General features: G+C 39.2%; 1 protein-coding gene and 1 non-coding gene across 2 annotated transcripts; one reads left to right on the top strand and one right to left on the bottom strand.

Annotated features, from left to right (window-relative positions):
• The first annotated feature begins 378 nt into the window (after positions 1-378).
• Positions 379-452, top strand: TRNAN-GUU (transfer RNA asparagine (anticodon GUU)). Its single transcript has one exon. It is a non-coding gene; the product is annotated as a tRNA-Asn (tRNA).
• Positions 453-4,725: 4,273 nt separating this feature from the next.
• On the bottom strand, positions 4,726-20,739 carry RAB18 (RAB18, member RAS oncogene family). The gene is made up of 7 exons (XM_076331750.1): positions 20,621-20,739; positions 17,920-17,975; positions 11,975-12,036; positions 9,931-10,003; positions 7,988-8,106; positions 7,841-7,907; positions 4,726-6,335 (listed from the first exon to the last, which is right to left on the bottom strand). Exons 1-7 carry the CDS (start codon positions 20,686-20,688, stop codon positions 6,157-6,159), a joined length of 624 nt encoding a protein of 207 aa, XP_076187865.1. The 5' UTR covers positions 20,689-20,739; the 3' UTR covers positions 4,726-6,156.
• Positions 20,740-20,853: the final 114 nt, after the last annotated feature.

The raw sequence follows: 20,853 nt of genomic DNA, 5'->3' as shown, positions 1-20,853 counted from the left end.
ATGAGCACAAAAAGCACACAGGTACCACAGGACCTTTCTGTAGCTTTGGCTAGAGAAACAGTGCTGTTAACCCACCTCTGAAATACTAGCGGATGGCCTAGCGTGACACGACCTCAAGCCCTCCTCTCTTGAGGGAGTTAAGTGGCGAGGAATAACTACTACTTCAAATCAAAAGAATCTCATCTTTCACACCCCACAGGAGGTAATAGCATTTCTTCCTTCCACCCCCATCTCTCACAATATTCTAACATCATAATAACACATCAGGTTTGTTGCAGCAACGTGCCAGCAGTGCCAGTCTGTCACTGTCCACCACCATCAGCAGTTATCAAACACAATCAGGAATTCAGCTCTTCTGAAGAAAAATACTGCATATCAGTCTCTGTGGCGCAATTGGTTAGCGCGTTCGGCTGTTAACTGAAAGGTTGGTGGTTCGAGCCCACCCAGGGACGAGCTCCCTTTTAAGGGCCAACAGAAACCTCATAAAGCCCAACAAGGGGAAATGCCAAGTCCTGCCCCCGGAGAGGAGACACCCCAGGCACCAGTAGATGCTGGAGGCCACCCTGCTGGAAAGCAGCTTGGCAGAAAACGACGTGGAGTCCTGGTAGACACCAAGTGAACATAACCCAGCAACGTGCCCTTGCAGCAAGGGCAGCCAACAGTCCCCTGGGCTGCATGAGAAGGAGCATTGCCAGCAGGCCAAGGAAGGTAATCTTTGCCCTCTCCTCAGCACTGGTGAGGCCACACCTGTAGTAGTGTCCTGTTCTGGGCTTCCCAGTACAAGAGACACATGGACATACTGGAGAGAGTCCAAGGAAGGGCCATAAAAATGATTAAGGGACAGAAGCATCTCTCCTATGAGGAAAGACTGGAATCAGCCTGGAAAAAAGGCAGCTGAGGGTGGATCTTATTAGTGTATATAAATACCTGAAGGGATGGTGCAAAGAGGACAGAGCCAGGCTCTTTTCAGCAGTGCCCAGTGACAGGACCAGAGGCAATGAGCACGCACGGAAACACAGGAGGTTCTGTCTGAAAATCAGGAAACACTTTTTTATTGTAAGGGTGACTAAGCACTGGAACAGGTTTCCCAAGGAGGTTGTGGAGTCTCCCTCCTTGAAGACATTCAAAAGCCATCTGGACATAGTCTCAGGCAACCAGCTCTAAGTGTCCTGCCTTGAGCAGGGAGGTTAGACCAGATGACCTCCAGAGGCCCCTTCCAACCTCAACCGTTCTGTGATTCAGGATACTGTTGAGAAAAATTTCAGTCAAATTACATCTAGGCAGATGTGATCTCTGACCTCTGGCACCCTGAGCACCCAATTACTCTAGAACTTCAGCTTTGATTTCATACCAAGCTCAGACATTATCAGTATATAAAGCCCAACTCTTGCTTCCATAGGCATCCTTCCTTCTGTTCTTCTGGATGACGCCTGCCCACAGGCTTTGTGCCTTTGTCATACCTACCGTGAATTAAAATAATTCATTATGTTTGAAGCTGAAGTTCAGAGATGATACATAATCTCTAACTAATATATAAAATATATACATTATATTTCTATATTGCATTATATATTTTAATAAAGTATATTAATTATAAAAATGTTTTATTGATTATATTGAATAGTATGTTTACTATATGGCATGTTATATAATACTATAAATTTTGTGTATATAATGTATTATACATTAAGTGCATTATATATTATTAAAACTGCCTTCACAGTTTGGGCAGCTGCTACTGCTCTTCCCTGAACCCGTTTACAGCTTTGCTCCTAATCCTAAGTAGTAATGAGAAGCTCCAGATCTAGCTACATTAAAGAACAAGTTTCACACTGTTATGAACATCTTGATAGCCACTCTCCTCAGATCAGAAAGTCCAGCCTGACTTTGATTAAGAACTGGGATTAAGCATTAAGAACTGGGAACCAAGCACTCCTGTCAAAAGGATCCAACCAGACGACTTGTTCCCAGAACCCAGTAAATCCAGAGCTGATCATACATAGAAAACACGACAAAAGTTTCCTTCCGATCATGATTTGACACTTCTATTTGAAGGCTTCTTCTGTGGGTTTTTTTGAGCTTCTAAAATAAAGAACTAGAGCCCAAGAGTTCCAGAACTTCACTAGGCATTTTGCTATCATTGTATGTAAAATGTGCATAGACGCTACAGAAACTAGTAGCATGAGGGAAAAAAAAAATCTTCAGTAGTTAACCACCATGACCATTTAAACTCCAACAGAAAGGACCAGATGTCACTCTGGCACAAGGACAAAGCTTCTTACTCTTGCATTAAAATCAGCCACAGAATGTAAGCATGCAGTAGTTTGGAAATACATCTTCACAGTTCTTTGCCTGTATAACAGGTACTCAAGAGCAAGGTATGTGGAAACCTTAACAAAATTTGAAACAGTTTTAATGGAGAGCTTCTCTCTTTTTCCCCCCAAAAGCTAATGCTGTTGGAAAGTAACCAGAAAACACACCTTCTATCTTGCCCTTGAAGACTCAACTAGCTCTGAAAACTATGCAACGATTTGTCTGGCAACATGAAAAAGCCCTGCTCATACTAATGTTGCTTCTTGACACCTTCATGAAGGACAGCAAGACACAGAAAACTACTACAGGAGCTTTCAACAAGATAGCACATATGGGCTAGATGCAGCACCTTGAACGTTTATATCAATCCTCCGTAGCTAAATAGCAGTAACTTGTGCTGATCACAACACATGCTGCCCAAATTTTGCAAGTGTTTGAAAAAATGCATCCAGTTCAGCCTCAAAACATAGAATTATTACACTAAACTATGGGGCAAGATTAGAAGGATTATTGTAGTTCACTACATATCCTTCAGGTTACTGGCAAACAAGGGAACTAACAAAGTGAAGCATACAGAGCAGTTGCCACTGTGGTATGTGACGGCAGCAAGAACACAGTGGTGTTTCCTGAAGTTCTGCCAAGGTTGATGAGACAGTCATTGGTATTGTTTGGGGACTTACTGAACTCAGGTTTTCATTTTGTTAAGACTTACTTTGAGCCAGCTGTTGATCTCATTATTGCAGTAGGAGAAAAGGAAAAGCAATGCTGTAGTTTGGATAAAAGCCCCACCAGCAATAAAAAAAGGCATCTTGAAATCTCCACCAGAAGCCTGTCCCACCTCTCTTTTTAAAACAGTAGAAGAAGAAATCCAAGACAAAACCATAACAATACTTAGTAGTATTCTCAAGTGTAAGTTCAAGAAGATGCAACTGCTGTGCCATTCCTCCAGGCTAGTGTAAAGCCTACAGAAAACCTCCGCCAGCCACAAGTACTTAACTGCTAGTCAGTATTTTTGACTACAGAGTAAATGAACTGAAAACAACTTCAGTTTTAACTTTTTCACGATCATGTAAGATTTCTCAGTTATCTCATTCTGGTTTAGTATTTTCTTATAAAACTATCTGCCACGGAGATGGACACATTCTCTTTTCTTGATGAAGAGCAAACAATAGCTATCTCCATTATCCCTCAGCTACCTACTGAGGTAGACTGAAGGATCTCTTTGTGCATACTTCTCTGACTGCAATACTCAATATTCCACAAAGACATAGGCTTCAATCAGTATTAAGTAGAGGTTATGATATAGCTTGCAATAGTTTCAGATATGCTTGCATTACAGCTGCAACAGTGAAAGTGCACTTGGAGATAATGGTCATACAATTCTGACCTGCAAAGAGGAAAAACAATTTTGAAAGAATGGGAACAGTCTTATTTGAAAGACAGCAGCTTTCCCCCCTCCCCCCAAACAAAAAAAAAGAGAGAAGAGGAAGGATTAAAAAATATATATATATATATAAATGTAGCATCAGTTACTCTTACTCTACTAAGTTTGCTCTAACAAATATCAGAAGCACAGGAACCCCCCCCTCCAGTACATAGCTTCTTGACAGAGCAGTGAGGAAAGGTGGTGAGACTCTAGGCAGAGCCATTCCTCAGGGACATAACCAAACATGCTTAAAAATGAAAAAAAAAAAAAGATAGAAGAGCTAGTTGCAAGTCAATTAGAAAACACCTGCTTTAAAAAAAATAGCTATCTGCTCTCAGTCACACTAAATATGCTGTTTCAGAATACTCCTCTCCCCAGAAAAATTTTGCAGGGAAAGAGGGAGCAAGTGACTCGATTCTTCTGCAGAACAATACCCACTATTCAGAGTACCCTGCAGTTCCTCCCTTTGACAAGAGCTGTCAGATCTGGCAAAGGCAGAATGAAAGATGAATACAGGTCCTGTGATAAAAGGACCTTTCGTGAGAAACTGAAAAGTAAGTCTCTTCTCAACATAGGGATGCATCCAGACCAGGGGGAAAATAGGTATGGAAATAAATTACAGGCATCTGCCAGCTTTATGATACTTGCCCAATATTACTGAAATAATACTAAAATAATTGTTATTCAGAGTTTTAATGCACCTACAAGTTTCCTCTACTGCTAGCGCAGAAAAAACAGAAATCCTTTGACCTCAATGCTAACAAACAAGATTTGCTCAGCCCGCATATTCTGCATGAAACAGAATACAAATCTAATATTTTAATACAATATGTATGTATATTTAATATTAATTACATTTACATATTTAAATTATCCTACTACATTAACAATACTATAGATACAATATTTGGTAAAAACTAGTATGGTTAAGTCTTCAAATTTTGGTATTGCTTTCTAGCAAGTGTAAAACAGAATAGAAAACAAAGTTTCTGTGTGAAGAATAAAGTGTATTTTAACAGAAGCAGCCAAGATCTGCTGCAAAATACAGATCACGTATGCCGACATTTACACAAAACCTTGCAGTAATAAAAGGTACTGTCATCACTATATTTACAAGAAACTGCCCAATAGTTCAGTTACCGATTGCACTAGTGATTATTTAAAAAAAAAAACCACAACAACACAGCATCCTTGTCTTGTCCTTCAGAGATCAGAAATAATTTGTTTGTAAGAAGTGACCTTGTTTAAACTGTATGTACTAGAAAATATACAACTCTACAATAGGAAGAGGTTAGAAAAGTTGAATACTGTGGAAAAAAATTTATTAGTCTATACAAGTCTTCTGAAACAAACCATTGGCTTTGATACAGTAAATTCAAGTGAATACTCATTGCAATAGTGTTTTTCCATACAGAGATCAAGAAGCCCTATAGCTTCCCATTTAGTGTCTGTGACAGGAAGTTTTATTTCTGAACAAGTAGCTGCACAAAGCAGACACGTGATAAGAGATCTTCACAGCCACAGTGAGCTACAGTTTGAGATAAAGTTATATTACAGACATTTAGGAAAATTAGGCATTTGTACCGAAGTGCGGCAAATTGATTCACAATGAAGGAACAAAGATGTCATTCAGATCCCTTGCCAAAAATGAAGACTTTCTACAGCAAGTCTAGAGCAGACCGCATCATAAAAACCTAGAGTGCAAGAGTACCACAAATTTAGTATATAAATATCACAGGATTAAAACTCCAGTTAAGACATCAACTGAAGTGATGATTAAAAAGAAAAAAGGGCATCCCCCAGCTTTGCAAAGGAAGCTTTCAAAGCATCTCTTCAAGAAGGTGCCGATACCAACTATGGCCTGTGCCAATTTGTATTCTAGACAGCTCTGCTGAAAGACAAAAATTTAGCAGACTCGTCTAAGAACTGTATAATCTTGCTGTTTTTAATACCATAAAAAAGCATTTACTAGAAGAAATGAAATGTAACATTTATAGCTCACACTGTTTTCAAGATCTGTGCACACTATATAGTTCTATAATTTCAAGAGTATTTAAAAATAAGACAGAGAGCAGACAATGCAGTAATGCGTTTGTTAGATGGATTTGTTTAGAATAGTTACATGATGAATGAGTAGTTACATGATGAATGTATAGAGTTGTAAAATTTTTAGTGCATTTGTTCTTGCGCATTATTTATGCTACTTATAAAAACCTGAAGATTGCAAATTGGGCATGCTTACCATAACATTTTCAAACTGGGAAAGCTGCAGAACATTTTTCCTACAAGTGTTCACTGCCATGATACCAGACAAATATGTGCAAACTGCAAGGTCCCTAAAAATAGCATTTAATGAATTTATGTACAGAAAGATGTCACTATCTGTTTAAATATGCAAAGAATAAGCTTCCCAAAGTTTATAACATAGAACAGTATCCACCACATGCTCCTCCTCCTCCATATACTTCTTCCTTGTTTGATAGCTTTACACCTCTGTTTTGGCTCTCACTCTCCCACAGTCCAGGAGTCTGAATGATTTTTTCAACAAGTTCTTCGAAGGCACACTGTACACCATCACATGTTTTTGCACTTGCCTCTGGAGAAGGGACACAAGAAGTCAAGTGTTAGCATAGCTTCCAGTAACTTGTTTAGTATTTCTTTCAGTTAAGTCTCAACCTAGACTTACAACTTCTACAATATATTCTATAATAACGTAGCAGCATCAAAATTGGCAGGTATGCAGATTTCTGTTGCCACATAAGGCAGCACCTCAAAAGACTCTTAACAGAAGAGCTTCCAAGCTGAATGTCACTAGAATATACGGCAACACCTATAGCTTAGCTTTATTTTTCTGTGGAAAGCACTTCAGTAAGAAGAAAGGAGGGTTCTACTAACTTAAGATGTCTGATAAGCCTGGTTGCTGTTCTTTATTTCAGTTCTGTACATTAGTCAGAACTGCAGTACCACCATACCATAAGCAAGGATCCATACCGTAGGATTCTGGGTCAGCCTCCATGATACAACTCATCTGATAAAAAGCAGTAAGGGATCTCATTTCTTCTGCAGTTAGCAGAATTCTAGGTAATTTCACTCAGGAGCCTTACTTTGGCTAAGCCCAAGAAATTTGCTCACAGGGTATATTATGAGAGCAACAGATACCATCTGAAACTGTTCAGTCCCACTAGGGCTTGCCCTGTTTTTCTACGCAGCCATGCAGATACTTAGCATACGTAGCATACAAATATACATAAGATTTAGTTATAGTTTAATTTTCATGTTTCTTTTCATCTTCCATGCACTTAACAGCTTGTGCCTTAACTCTGAACTTCTATTTCCACATCTGACACTGTAGCCAAAAAGAAACACAGCAAGGTATTAGACAAAGATATGTCATTAGTCAGAGATGGGAACGTAAGTCTAAGTACAGGAAATGTCAATGAACTGCTTTGCTACTGGAGTCATCCTATAAAGCAATCCCTGCTGATCCTTAAATGAAACATGTAATAAACTTTATGCATAAAGAATCACTTCACCACCCACTTTAATTTATCATTGCAAGGCTTTGCCTACAAGACCCATCTCATTTTGCAGCAAGATGAGACCAACATATTTGCTCCAGTCATGATTATGTCATTATTCAATCCCACCCACCATAAGTTAATTGTATTCCTACCTATTTTTACATCCCAGTTCTAATACAGATTTCTGTCAAGTACCAGCTCTTTTGCTATACTGAAAGCTGGCCACTAGTACCAGTTTTCCCTCTTCCATTTTACTTCTGTTATTAATTTAGCAAGTAGCCTGGGAAAAGAAATCAGACAAAACCCCAAACCTAAAACAAGTTTTGTCAGACTACAGTAGAGCCTGTATTCCACCCTTAATCCTTATGCATTTCAGTATACTCATCCACAGTTAGAATAGATAACTGGACATATTTAGGGACAATTTTAAAAAAGATGGGAATACCTATTATCTTTGTATCTACTGCAGCTAAGAAATATCATTAATTGGATTGTATGTATAAAGACTATCAGTCCTACAGAAGTGGTACTTTTCACTATGTAACAAAAATCAAGATCTCTGCAAATATCTATAACATACCTATGAACAACATGGAATGTTTTCTTGCAAATTTGAGACCTTCATTTCTGTCAACTTCACGGTTTTCCTATAAGAAGACATAGCATTAATATGCATTATTAACAAAATACACCAACAGATTACTTACTGCTGTTGAATTCAGTTTACCTTATCAATCTTGTTGCCAACTAGCATTTTCACTATGTCATTCCTTGTACAGTACGTTTCCAGTTCATTTAACCAGTTATCCAGCTTGACAAAAGTATCTCTTCTTGTGACATCATAAACTGAAAGATATTAGCAGTATTATTTCCACAATATTTTTCTAATAAATACAGCTTACGTTACAAAAGGAGCAAAAAATTATGGCTTTTTGAATTAGAAAACTGAAGTAGTCCCAAGGATTCCAATTTATTTACTACAGCAAGACAACAATAGGAAAAAAAATTAATATCCTCCAGCTCAAATCACCGATGATACTAATGCAAAGCAACTCTAAGATTCAGTCATCTACTGTTCTCAGACTTAATTTATGTTGAGACATTCTACCTCACAGGCTAGAGACTATCATTCTCCAAGGAATTCTACACTTGCAGACCCCTGATGTAGGATACTTATTAACAACCCTACACAAAAGATAGGCAAAGAGGATGGCATGACCTTCTGCGCTGAGTTAGTGAAAATTAAGACTTATATAACACTGCTGCTATGCTACTGATTCAGCTAAAAAAGTAAACTGATCACCAAATCCTCATAAATACCAGTGAACGACTGAATTTTCAGCATTTTAGTGTTTCAAACTATTTAGCATTTGTGTGGGACATAAGTAATATAATAAGCCATGCCATGAGCAGAAAGGGCAGACAAAAAGCAGACCTTGTTAAACCTAAAATCCACTACCCAGTAACTATCTAATAGCTACCATTTCAAGCTATGAAAGTATTTTTTCCTTCATTCTCATGTCCCACGTGCAGACAGGCATAAACAGTTGTTTTCAATCAAATCCATAGCTTGGCTTGCATGAATAACCTTATTTTTAGGAAGTCATTTAAGAAAGAGTCAAGAGAAGATTATGAAATAAAATGAGAAAGCAAATCTCAACAGCAGAACTTCCTAGCTCACAAACAGTGCTTGCTTACTTTTACAGCTTTCAACAGGTAAGTGGCAGGTTCAGTGCCAGCAATTAAGTGACTTGACAAGACACGCCTTGACAGCACAGCATCTTCCTATACCAGGAAGATAATGCAACTCAGACTTGGGAAAAAGTACATACAAAACAAAACTTACCAGGAGTCTCATGACAGAGGTTATTCCAAGTTAAAACAATTTAACTGGACACAATAACTTACCAAGAATCTCTCAAGTCAAGTCAGATGCCTCTTCAAAAAAATGAAACTTACTTCCCTGTCCTTACTTTAGTTAGCGCCTCAATTCTAGCAGCAGTGAAGCAGAACTTCAGAGCTCAGTGCCTAGTTAACAGGTTTCCATACACAAAAGAAAAGCAAGAGACTTCACTGTGAAGTTGCAATTATGGGTTTTGGCCTGGGTTTCTCCCACACAGATTGATGCTTTTTAAGCTCCCAGCTAGTCTTTTCTAAGTGATCCTGACTGTGTAACATCCCATCAGTATGGAGACACAAATAGCAAAAATGCCAGCCAGACTCCACGGTGTTTATATTAATTTCATTAAGAAAAAGGAATAGGGAGAAGAAAAAAGAAAGCTGTATACATACTGATACAGAAAGAATACACTGAGGAGAAGAGAAAAATTTTTTTTTTTTTTTTTTTTTACTATGGGCTTAGTAAGCACAGGCAAAAACCAAAATAAATAAAAGGCAAATTCCTGGCAGCACAGGGACAGCTCCAAGCTATCCCTTCAAATAGCAGTAGTTTTTAATCTCATGCAAAAATCAGTGGTTCTCGGGTCAGTGAGATTGACTACATAAGAAAAAGAGGTCAGGCATCAAGATCCTTTAATGTACGAGTTGTTCACCACAGACACAATGATTTTTAATATCAATTAGATACAGAAAGGTTATATGAGTTTGTGTAACTCCAATCCATGAGAAAACCACAAACTTATTCAAAATAGCATGCAAAGCTATACTTACCTAGAATAACACCTTGTGCACCTCTATAGTAACTGGGTGTTAGTGTTCTGAACCGCTCCTGACCTGCAGTATCCTAAAAAGCCATTCAGAAAGTTCCATTATTCAGAATTTGAGCAGAATCTAGTTTAGCTCTCAGGTATTCTACTTCTAATGAACATACAAAATAAGATTCAAAGTATATTCAACTACCAGATTAACTGAGTTTATACCCTCCCCTGCACATTAACTTTGAGATTTTATGTAGTCTGTCCCGGGAAACACCTTTAAAATATCAGGTGTAGTAAATAACTGGACTATATAGCAATAAGATAGCCATTTCTGTGGAAGCATTTGTTCTGCAGCTAGTACAGCAGCAACCAGCAAGAAAAAAAGCACAGCTGCAGTACTAAGATTTTGTAACAAGCATCAAAACCCATGGCAACAAAACTAGTTCCCTCACTTCAGTCACCTTGGTCCAATTAAATTTGATTCAGTGCTAGGGTAAATGCATTTAACATGCTATGACAGAGCAGAAGTAGAAATAAGTCAGAGGTTTTTCTGTTTAAGTAAAGTTGAATTTACATCCTCAAATTTAAAGTGTCAACAGCTCTGCAAAAAACCCAAACATTAGAATGCTGTTTTCTTATCAGACATTAAGTTATAGTGCCCTCTCACTGTAGACTTTATGCACAGAAGATTTAAATAACTTCATCCAAGTTACCCCAGGTTAGAAGCCACACATGAAACACTGTGGATTCAAAACAGTTCCCTGCCAAAGCATCTGATTAACTGAACTGGACTTCCAACATTCTACAAGTCAGTCAGTCAATCCCACACATCTCAAACTGGTTTTGTGTCATGATACACCTTTACAAGCTTTTCTTTTCCAGTTTACCTCAGAATTATTTCTTTACATTCACCAATATGAAAGAAGATAAGCCCTAATCCTATGTAGTATTTTCCATCCCATGATCACTCATCATTCTGCTATCAGTCTGTTTTTCCTCCTATATGTCTATTTGTCTGTCAAGTTGTTGCAGTTATTTTCCTTGTCACACCCATTTACTTTAGTGATGATTACTATTGTTACACTAAGACATGTCCTGTTTGTTAGTCAAGATACAAAACACCCTCAAAGCAACGGAAGTATTGCAATATATATTTCATGTTCCACTACTACTTCCCAAGGAAATACAGGTCAAGTATCTTGCTTATATGAGAAACAAGGTTTTATTCTTGCTTGCTACAAGAAGTCACAATTGGGTCTAAATATTCAAAAGGTGCTTCAAGTCACACAAGTGTGGAGGCTGGTCTGCAGAATGGAGAATGTTTAAAAAAAAAGGCTTAGAAGTACTTTTTCCTTCTTCACTTGCCATGAATTTAGAAGTTCTACTTTTAACTACAGTAGATGTTGAACACTCTTAAGGCTAGGATTACAAACACTGCCTCTCACTCTTTCAGCTGCATCTGCTACAAATAACACTGACCTCAAATGTATAAAAGTCTTTGTATGATACCTACGAACATTTTAGGCTAAAAATTGTTTTGAGAGGTAACATTTGAGCATAAATTGAGCATGCAACAATAATTCTTATCCTATTAATACACTACTAAATTTTGCCCAAAACGTTCAGGTTAAGTGCACCCTTTTAAAACCTGTCAAGTACAGACAAGAACGATGTACACAGGGAAGTCTCAGACTAGTGAGGGCTAACTCTTTGGAAGTTAAACAATTAATTACTCATTAAAAAAAATTTAGGAAAGGCCACATTCACAGTTTTAAGTCTAGTTGATTTAGTACCATTTTATTCCTCCTTTTCTCTACTCCTATCCCAACCAGACCTGGAATCAGTGCTGCAGAAGCAGCTCATAGGCAACAGAATTGCCCCATTAGCCAGTTGCCCCACAGTTCATTCCACCTTCTGAATGGTTCAGTATTAACCCCCCAACTCCTCCAAATCGCCTCCATATTAAATAGAAAAGGATCCTATACAAACTGTAGATTATACAAGTCATCACTATTCCTAAAACAAAGCAATACATTAAGAACTTAGGAAAGACTTACCCATATTGCCAGTTTAGCTTTGTTTCCATCAACTGAAATAGTTTTCACCTTGAAGTCGACCCCTAAAGGAGGAAAAATATTTCAGTTCTTCAAACATACTACAGCTATTTTTGAAAGAGAAAGTAAAGAGAAAAGAAAAAAAAACAAACTCAGAAAACAAGTTGTGAGGAGCAGGAAGAGCAAGTTTCATTAGCTATTTATGAACCTTGCTCAAAACTCAAGGCTTTGCTGCTGAAAGGCTTCTGCAAAAGCCCAAGGACCTTTTAAGCCATTGACTCAAAATATTTTATGGAAGTAAGGCAAATACTACATTTCCTGTATTAAAGCACATATTCCAGGACAAATATTCAAGTTTATAATTCAAATGGATTAACTTTCTATTCATTACTCATACACGTGTTCTCCTTGAGTACGTCCATGGTCTGGAGGAACACACTTTCAAAATAAAGAAGGAAGCTGCATTCAGGTAGCTATTTGCTCTGTTTCCCTATCTCAAACAATCTGACCAAGTCCCATCAAGGTGATCATGCGGAGGTAAACCAATATAGGCAGAGACTTATCTACTACATGATCACTATCCTGTGAGAAATAATGTTAGGTGACAGTAATTCCTCTAACAAACATGTCATATAAGCTTCAGATGATTTGAACACACAGTGTGTATCTTACAGGGATTCCAGCAACATCATGGACTCACCAATACCACACTCAGTGACTAAGGAAAAAAAAAAACAGACAACACGGTAACAGTTCTGCTGTTGATAGGAGTCATCTACCTCAACATCTGACAATTCCTACCCCCCTTTTTTTTTTAAAAACACAGGAACTAGCAGCCTATCACTTGCCCAAGGACAAGCTGCGCAAAACTCAAGCCAAGGAGGACAAGATGATAATGACTATTCAAATTTAAAGAATATAGCAACACACATCAGTTTGAGAGGCTGGGTACAGTTATGATCCATTCTGTTGTAATTTAATCCTTAGGTTACCAATCACAAGTAACTGGAAGTATGTTTAAGTTATTTTGGAGTGATTCTCACTCCCCACCAGGCAGCAGCCATGAAATGTAGTAGTAGTGTGGAAAGTTGATACCTTTGTATGAACAACTTCCAAGTGTAACAGCAAACATTTTGCACTTTGACTTAAAATGGTAGTCATTGTACTTGCTACGAGAATAAGAATTTCTGTTTTAACTATTCTAACACAAAATGTTTAAGTAGGGCCTCACGATTAAGTGTGCTGCACTTATATTCCCAAGGCCATACAGATTACAAACAAGTGCCAACAGCTGCCAAATTACGTTCAACTTACAAAGTCACAGAGGGTATATAGGATGCTTAAGAAACTGCACATTGCAAGCAGATTTACAACTTCACTGCAACTGAGGTTTAAAAGAGCTTTATTTAATAAAAAATACACACAGTTTTTATTCCACTGTTTCACAGCTTCAGCTCACTAGTGTTCCATGAAGCATCAAGTGATTGTCAGACTACATTCTGCACTGGAAGAAGCCCATGCTCTTTATTTCAAGCAAAATTTTGCCAAAGTACATTAACTTTTGCAGTAACTGAACAGAACTCCATTTTTTCAGGGACTAAGACTCTTAGTCCCTAACTTAACAGTAATATAATGCTCCATGCCATGCACAAGGATGGTACATTATTGTAGAGTTATGTTCACAGAAAAGAACAGTCACTATTAACTTTGTTTTAAACACCAGTTCTTAGAACTTTACCTCATTCATAGAAGACTGCTATGCTAGCAAGTTGACTCAAATTGACCCCAAAGAACATCCATCCTGTCCTGCCAATTTTTCAGCACTCAGCAGTAACTTTTAGACTAACAGAATCTCTTCTTCCACTGTAATTGCATATTTCTTTCCCTAAACTGTAAAAATCACCATTGCTCAGCCAGGATGTCCAACAGCTCACAGCACATTCTTTTATCCATTAGTCTGACATCAAAACCTGTAACTGTAGATATTACAAGTCTATTAGATACTTAACGTAACAAATCAAAAGTGTGTCATAGTAGTTTCAAGAAGGAAAACTTTTTCCCCTTCGGACAAACGTATTAGGTGTATTTTGAAGCCACATTATCCTTCTCCCATTCAGTAAACAGATTCAGTACCTTGTGCCTGCAGAGTTCTGCAATCTTCATTTAATGGAAAGTACATATAAACCTTTATGTTAGCCTTGCTGCTGGCTTAAAATTAAAAGATAATGCTTTAAATTCTGCATGAGCAACGCACGCAAATTAAGAAACTAAAATAGTGAATAAACCCCATGTGTTATAGACATTATTGAAAAGCAAAAAGTATGAAAATGAACTAATAGCACACCAAAATATATCCTTTAAAGTGATCAAGACATGGCAAATATAGTTCTAGTAAACCAAGGAGCTCAACATATACAAAAGCCACTTAACAAGAAGAAATTTTTTAAATAACTACGTTTTTGATTATCAACCTGCCATAAAAGAGGACAAGTAGAAAAAATGCAGGGCTCAAGAAAACGTTGTTAAATTGAACAAACAGGGTACTTATGTTCCCTAAATACTTCAGTGAAATACAGACATGTTTGTGTGACAGGTGTCAGTTCTGAGCTTGCAAGAGTGATGTTTCTACCCGTGACAACAGAAAGCCAACAGTGCTTTCCACCATGCCTTGGAAGGCAGCCAGAAACAAGACAGCACCACTAGACTGTACTCCTGCATGTTAACACCTACTGCCTCAGCACTACACACTAACATACTATGGACTTACAGTCTGCAAGGAATAGCTCTGTCACCTTCATGCTGCTCTCGCATTTAGGCCAGTATGCCATGCTGTATTTACAGAAGTGCAAAATCAGCTAGAGTGTATTATTTGTGTTGTAAGTAACTGGCAAGTTGGACAGCTTAGAATTGGAGGACTCCAAGTGCAAGGAAGGCTAAAAAGTTAAGAGACATCAGATCTGTGCAATACATTATTTCACTTAGGAAATAGGGATTGTACTGAAAACTTATCTAGAATCTCTCATACAAAGAGCAAGCAAGTAAAAACAAGCATGAGCAGTTAAGGACAACAGAAAATACTGGGGTATGTATAGTCTGATAAGATCCATGTGATGAAGCCTGGTGAACAAGTTAGCCTGAAGAGAATGCAAGGAAGACAGGCGATCTGCTAGGTTGAATAAAACCTGGTTAATCCAACTGAAGCTACTGAAGGCAAAATATTTGCCCAAGGTAGCTTATTCTTCTGAGAATACCACAGGATTTTTACAAAATTCTGAAGGAAAAAACCCACACAAAACAATAGTTTAGAGTTTCATTTGCACCCAGTAGGTTTGTGCAAGCTACGAAGATAAGGTACATATCAACAGGTCATTGCAAGGGACAGTTGTGCTGCAGCCAAGGCTTTTCCCTAGTGTTGTGGTTTTGTGTGCAGTTGTTCGTTTGGGTTTTTTTTTAAACATATAGCATGTTACCTCTTCACTTGCTAATCCAAATAAAAAAAAAATAGTCACTTTAACCAGTTCAGCAGTCACTATGTAGATGACATTATTTGTAGTCAATCCATTCATTTTGGAAAAGCACCATACTCTGCAGTCTCAACAGGAAAGCCTTAAAATTATTTAAAAACCTCTTCCATCCCCAAACTCAAAATGAAATAGTGTTTAACCAACACAAAAAGAAATCCAGGTTGAGATTCACAAAGTGTTTTGTTATTTCACCATCTTGCTAGTACCTGAATTTGGCATCTATGATCTGTCTTCATGTAGCAGGGAACAGTTATCTCTAAGAACTCACTCCAAGGACTTTGTCTAGATGAACAACAAATCCTGCCCTGAATTTAAAGCTGACATGTTGCTTCTCAGCAGTACACTCACCAGAAAAATGGCAATGCCACAGCCTAGTAGTTTAAAAAAAAGGAAACAAGAAAACAAATAAGAACAACCCAGATTCTGTTCCCCTTCCAGTTAAGTGGGAAAAAAATTAAAAGAAAAGAATCTGCTGTCCCACATGAGTGCTCTATACACCATGCTATAGGACTTTCACAGTTGGGGTCACAGTAGTTCTACTGCACAATACTACTATAAACATCAGCTAGAGGGGCCTAACAGCTAGGGTGATCTAGGCCAGCATTTGCTCAGTCTCTAGAAACTTCCTTTTCCTGCCAAATGATCATGTTCATTCCAGATTAGTATATTCATTTTAGAACTCAAACTCTATTTGAAATAATGCTCACATTGAGTACTCTTCCTCCTCTTCCACATCAGAAACAGAGCAGGGTAGGACCTGACAGCAGATCCTACTACTGGCAGGGTAGGATCTACCAGTAGTAAACCTTGAGTTGTTGCTATTTAACAGCCAACAATTAGCCACCACACACACACTGTTGTGCGTTTTGACAAATCCCAAAGAGGAAGAATTACCTCAGGAAATAATTCCTTAGTTTCTCAAATAGCGCACTGATGTCAGTTTTTGACATTGGTAAAGAGTATTATGTATGAACAGCAGAGTGAAAAAAAAATCACAATTAAGAAAAACACAAACAATAAAAAACCCCGGTAAAGATGCTCACACTGAGACTGAACTAGTCTATTCGTATCCAAAACATCATGAAAGCTAAAGTAGCTGTTCTGCACTGACTTCCTGGCCCACACGGTTGACGTACCAAGAAAGTAACATGATTTGAAGTATATACAGTGCCAAAACTATATAGATTATAACACAAGATTGCCATCTTCACCACCTGGTCTGTTCCATTCCTGTTTCCTTCCACCCTATCCTCCCTCGTGAACTGAGGTAGGCTGCTTGCACAAGTTCATTTTTTACAAGCAATGAAATGAACAAGATAGGCCATGTTCCTCCCCTCGGCTGCTCAGTGGTTTACATGAAACAGTACTCCTGTATCTTATTAACATTAATGAAAAATACATCAATATATTGACTTCTTAACCAATTAGACAGAGCTGGCTTTGTTTACCAACAGCTGAACTCAAAGAAAAAATTTGATACAAGTCCTTAGCCAGAACTCTTCCTACAGAGAAAGTAAAAAATACAACTGAAATGCATTGTGTGGAAAAGTCATCTCTGTTTTCCATTATTTCAGTTATTAATTTGGCACAGAGCTGCATCACATTCTTAGAAGTTTCGTTTCGCTTCCTTTGACAACCATCTACGTAGCATATCCTGCATTCTGGGTCACTCTCCTCCAGCATAACTGACTTCACTGTTGGTAGGTGTCATACCAACATAGCAAAGACACATCACTGCTTTTTTCCCAGCAGCTCTAGATTCTCAGCTCTCTTCCATTTTTCTCAAGAGTCTAGCTGCCAAGGAACTGATTACTAAGTATGAATGAAAAAGCCACATTGTAATTTCCTCCCTATAGAGGAAAAGCAGAAGCCACACAGAGCCCGGTACACTCTAGTATTGTCAGGAGTTGCAAGAGCTAACATCCCCTACTAAAGAGGGTCTTAAGTCTTCTTAAGATAGCTACCAAATATCGTATTACATAGAATACAAGTTCTAGATAGCAATATTACTATTCAAACAACTTGATAGCTATCTTGCACAGATAAATCAGTAGAAGATGTAACAGTAGCTCTTACATTTCCATTTTAGCCTGAAATGCTGGCAAACAGTGAACTACAGGTTGTTCCACTACAGCTTTTCACTGCCCATACCTATGACTTCCATCTTCATGGTGAAGGGTGACATTTATATCTGTTTTCCTAGCCAAGGATATATTTTTGCATAAAGGGGACAACTACAGGCCAGTACAGCCAATGCTCTACACCAATGAGCACTGCATGCTAAAACTGCATCCACATCATTCTTTCCTTACAGAGAAGCAGACACGTCTGAACTTCACTACCGGTTAGGCAAGTCTGAACAAACTACAATTTTGCACTGAAGTTGGTATAAATTTTTCTAAGGTAGCATCAGCACATACTTACCAATTGTTGCTGCAAGTTCCGGGTCAAATGTATCATCTGTGAACCGCAGCAGAAGGCTGAGAGGGAGGGAAGAAAAATAAGAGTTACTATTATTGCAGCATATCTGTAGCTTGCCAGAAGCCTATAAATTACAAACCTGAAAGTAACAGCAAGATCACATAGCTAAATAAAACACATCTCATTTTTCCATAATTTCTCTCCTACAAAAAACAAAGAAGGGAACACAAAAATAATACAAGTAGACATGCTCTGCTGGAAGAGCCCAGGCCTCTTCTCTGCATCTATTACTGAGTATGTCTCTGAAAACAAAGTACTACACAAGTTGTCAAAGCAGTTGCCTGAACAGTCACATGGTCTGCTTCTCAAAGCATTTTGCTTCTATCTTATTCTATTTTTGCTCTTCCCAGAATTCAGTACAAAAGATTTTTTTGGTTTCATATTGCTTCACACAGTATTTCTGTTAGCTTGAGAAGAAAATTCCAAGTCAGCTTTTCACCCCAGAAATAACTCCTTGAACTGGGCACACAGTGGAACAGTAAGGACTACACCCATCAGAAATAAAGACGCAGAAGTTTGAGAGTAGAATTGCTCACCATTGTTTTACCCTTTTGTACATAAGGACTTTCACACACACACCACTTCCCCCTATCCTTTGCTACCAATACAAGAACAGCTACAACTAAGATTTACCAGTACATCACACTAGTAATAGGGTTCCTCAAAAAAGTGCCCATAATGCCACTGTACTTGTGCCAAATATAAATACTTTGGCAGCAGACAAAGATTCTCAGCACACAGTTTTTAAAATCACCAGTCTTATGCATCTGTGGCAAGTGTATATTACCATGTGGCAGACAGCTGTTTGCTATGACTGACAGCTTCTGTTCATTTCCAGGCTAGAGAAACAAAACAAAGCCCTATTTACTTTTTGGTCTCCCTCCCCATTTTTTTCTCCTCTCTTTTTGCATCTGAATTTAGCAGCCAAGTCCTTTTTAGCATTTGGACACAGTCCTGCATTGACAGAAAAGTGACTACTGAAATTCCTTTACTTCAATAAGGCTGGGTGACAACCCCGAAGTTAACCATAGATGAACGTTTTTTTCCTTACTCCAGAACCCCAAAACCAAATGGCAGCTTTATTTACCAAAGAATAATTAAATAAATTAAAAAATTGATAGCACATAGGTTTTTACTAGTACCATCATACAGTTGTATCAGGATGCTATTTAAGAGCAGCTCTTTTTAGTTACAACCAAAACCAGTTTCACTCAAAACAGACAGAATATGGAACCCTCATACTGCCACTAGAATAAAAACATCAATTTACAAGTCCTGAGTGCTAAGCCCAGCCAACTTCTACTTTCCCCACCTTTCTTTCATATGCAGATATCCTCTGCAAAGTACAGCACACTCACATGGACCAGGTTTAAGACAGCATTTGGTTCAGAAATCAGGACTCCAACCACTTACTACACCATGCTAATACGAGTTTTACATCTGACCTTTCCTAGTCAGGGAATAGGCAAGTGACACAAATTCAGGAATAGTTCAGTATTAAGTTTCTGTACCTGAACAACTGTAGCGTTATCATTTCATAGCAATTTTATTTCCTCTACATAAAGTCTCTTTTAACAACTTTTCTGATGTGAAGAAATAAGCAGATAAGTAGGTACAAAAAAGACTATCTGCCTCAGAAAAAATTCTTCCATATGGCCACATATAAAAAGATGACCTCAACTAAAAGAAATTTGCTCAGATCACGCCTGTCACCAGAGGCCTACAGTACTAGATTCAGTAGCTATTCATGCTACTATTCAGTAGCTAACTCAAAGGAGTGACTGACAGATTTTTAACAAGTAAGTTTTTTTTTCTAATTAGCAACTTATATGTTACTTAGGGTCATGGTAGAAGACTCAGATTAGTACCATAAAAACATCAAATCTCACATGACTAGTGTGGTACATTCCCAGATGTCCTCCTGCATTTATATCCCATTTCCTTTATTAAGATCTATGGCACTAACAAAAAAAGTTAAAGAAAAAAATACTAAAAGACAAAAAAAGGTAGCTTAGACAAAAGCCACGAAAAGGGCAGGGGATGGGGGGGGAAATCAACCTCAAAGTACTTGAGAAAGAGTACAATTAGTCAGCAGAAGAATCAGTGGTAGAACTACTTCACTGCCTACCTTACATGCCCCTGCCCCTCCCTCCCCCCCAACACCCAGTGCTGGGTCACTTGTGACTGTACAGGTACATATTATGGACCAGATTAACCCCGAAGTGCTATGGAGATATACAAGCGCACCCCTCTTCACACGACACAAGGCTGCACAGGACACAGGGAGGCCCAGATCCCCCTGGCCAGGCGCCGGCAGAGCTCTGCTTCGCCTCGGTTTCCAACTGGGTCAGGCAGACACCAGCTCTCCCCTCCCCGCCGCGGGCCGGCGGCTGGGGGAGGGCTGCAGAAGAGGCAGGCAGCCCCGAGCAGGGGCAGCCCCTCGCCTGCAGGAGGGCTGGCTGAGAAGGGGCGAGGAAGCTCCCCCCGCGGGGCCTAGCCCTCCTCAGGGCAGGCCGCGCCCAGGCCGGGCGGCCATGAGACAGAGGTGGGGTTGTCCAACGCGGCACCGCGGAGGACTAGGCCGGGCCCGACCGGTGCCCCGCGTCGTGGCAGGAGAGGCTGCGGGAGGCGGGCGCCCCCTCACCTGGACTTGCCGACGCCGCTCTCGCCGATGATGAGGATCTTCAGGGTAGTCAGCACGTCCTCGTCCATCCCGTCAGCGCGCCCGGCCCGGCCCGGCCCGACCCGCCCCCGACCGACGCTCCCTGCACAGGCTGCGGTGGCACCGCCTGCGCCTGCGCACCCCACCACCCCTTTTCACGCGCCCCCTCGCCGCCTGCCCCGCGCATGCGCCTCGGGCGCCTCAGGTGTGCCAGC

Source organism: Aptenodytes patagonicus, chromosome 2, assembly GCF_965638725.1.
Source record: "Aptenodytes patagonicus chromosome 2, bAptPat1.pri.cur, whole genome shotgun sequence".
Lineage (NCBI taxonomy): Eukaryota > Metazoa > Chordata > Aves > Sphenisciformes > Spheniscidae > Aptenodytes > Aptenodytes patagonicus.
Note: the sequence above shows the minus strand (reverse complement) of the source record. Positions and strands in the feature narration are given on the sequence as shown.

Excerpts from the sequence above, each read along its gene's own strand:
- RAB18 (XM_076331750.1), bottom strand. The coding sequence starts at position 20,688 with ATGGACGAGGACGTGCTGACTACCCTGAAGATCCTCATCATCGGCGAG. Across the intron at positions 10,004-11,974 it reads AAGCTAAACTGGCAATATGG|GATACTGCAGGTCAGGAGCG; the intron begins GTAAGTCTTTCC and ends ATGGCTTTTTAG. Across the intron at positions 6,336-7,840 it reads ACATTCCATGTTGTTCATAG|AGGCAAGTGCAAAAACATGT; the intron begins GTATGTTATAGA and ends TCCCTTCTCCAG.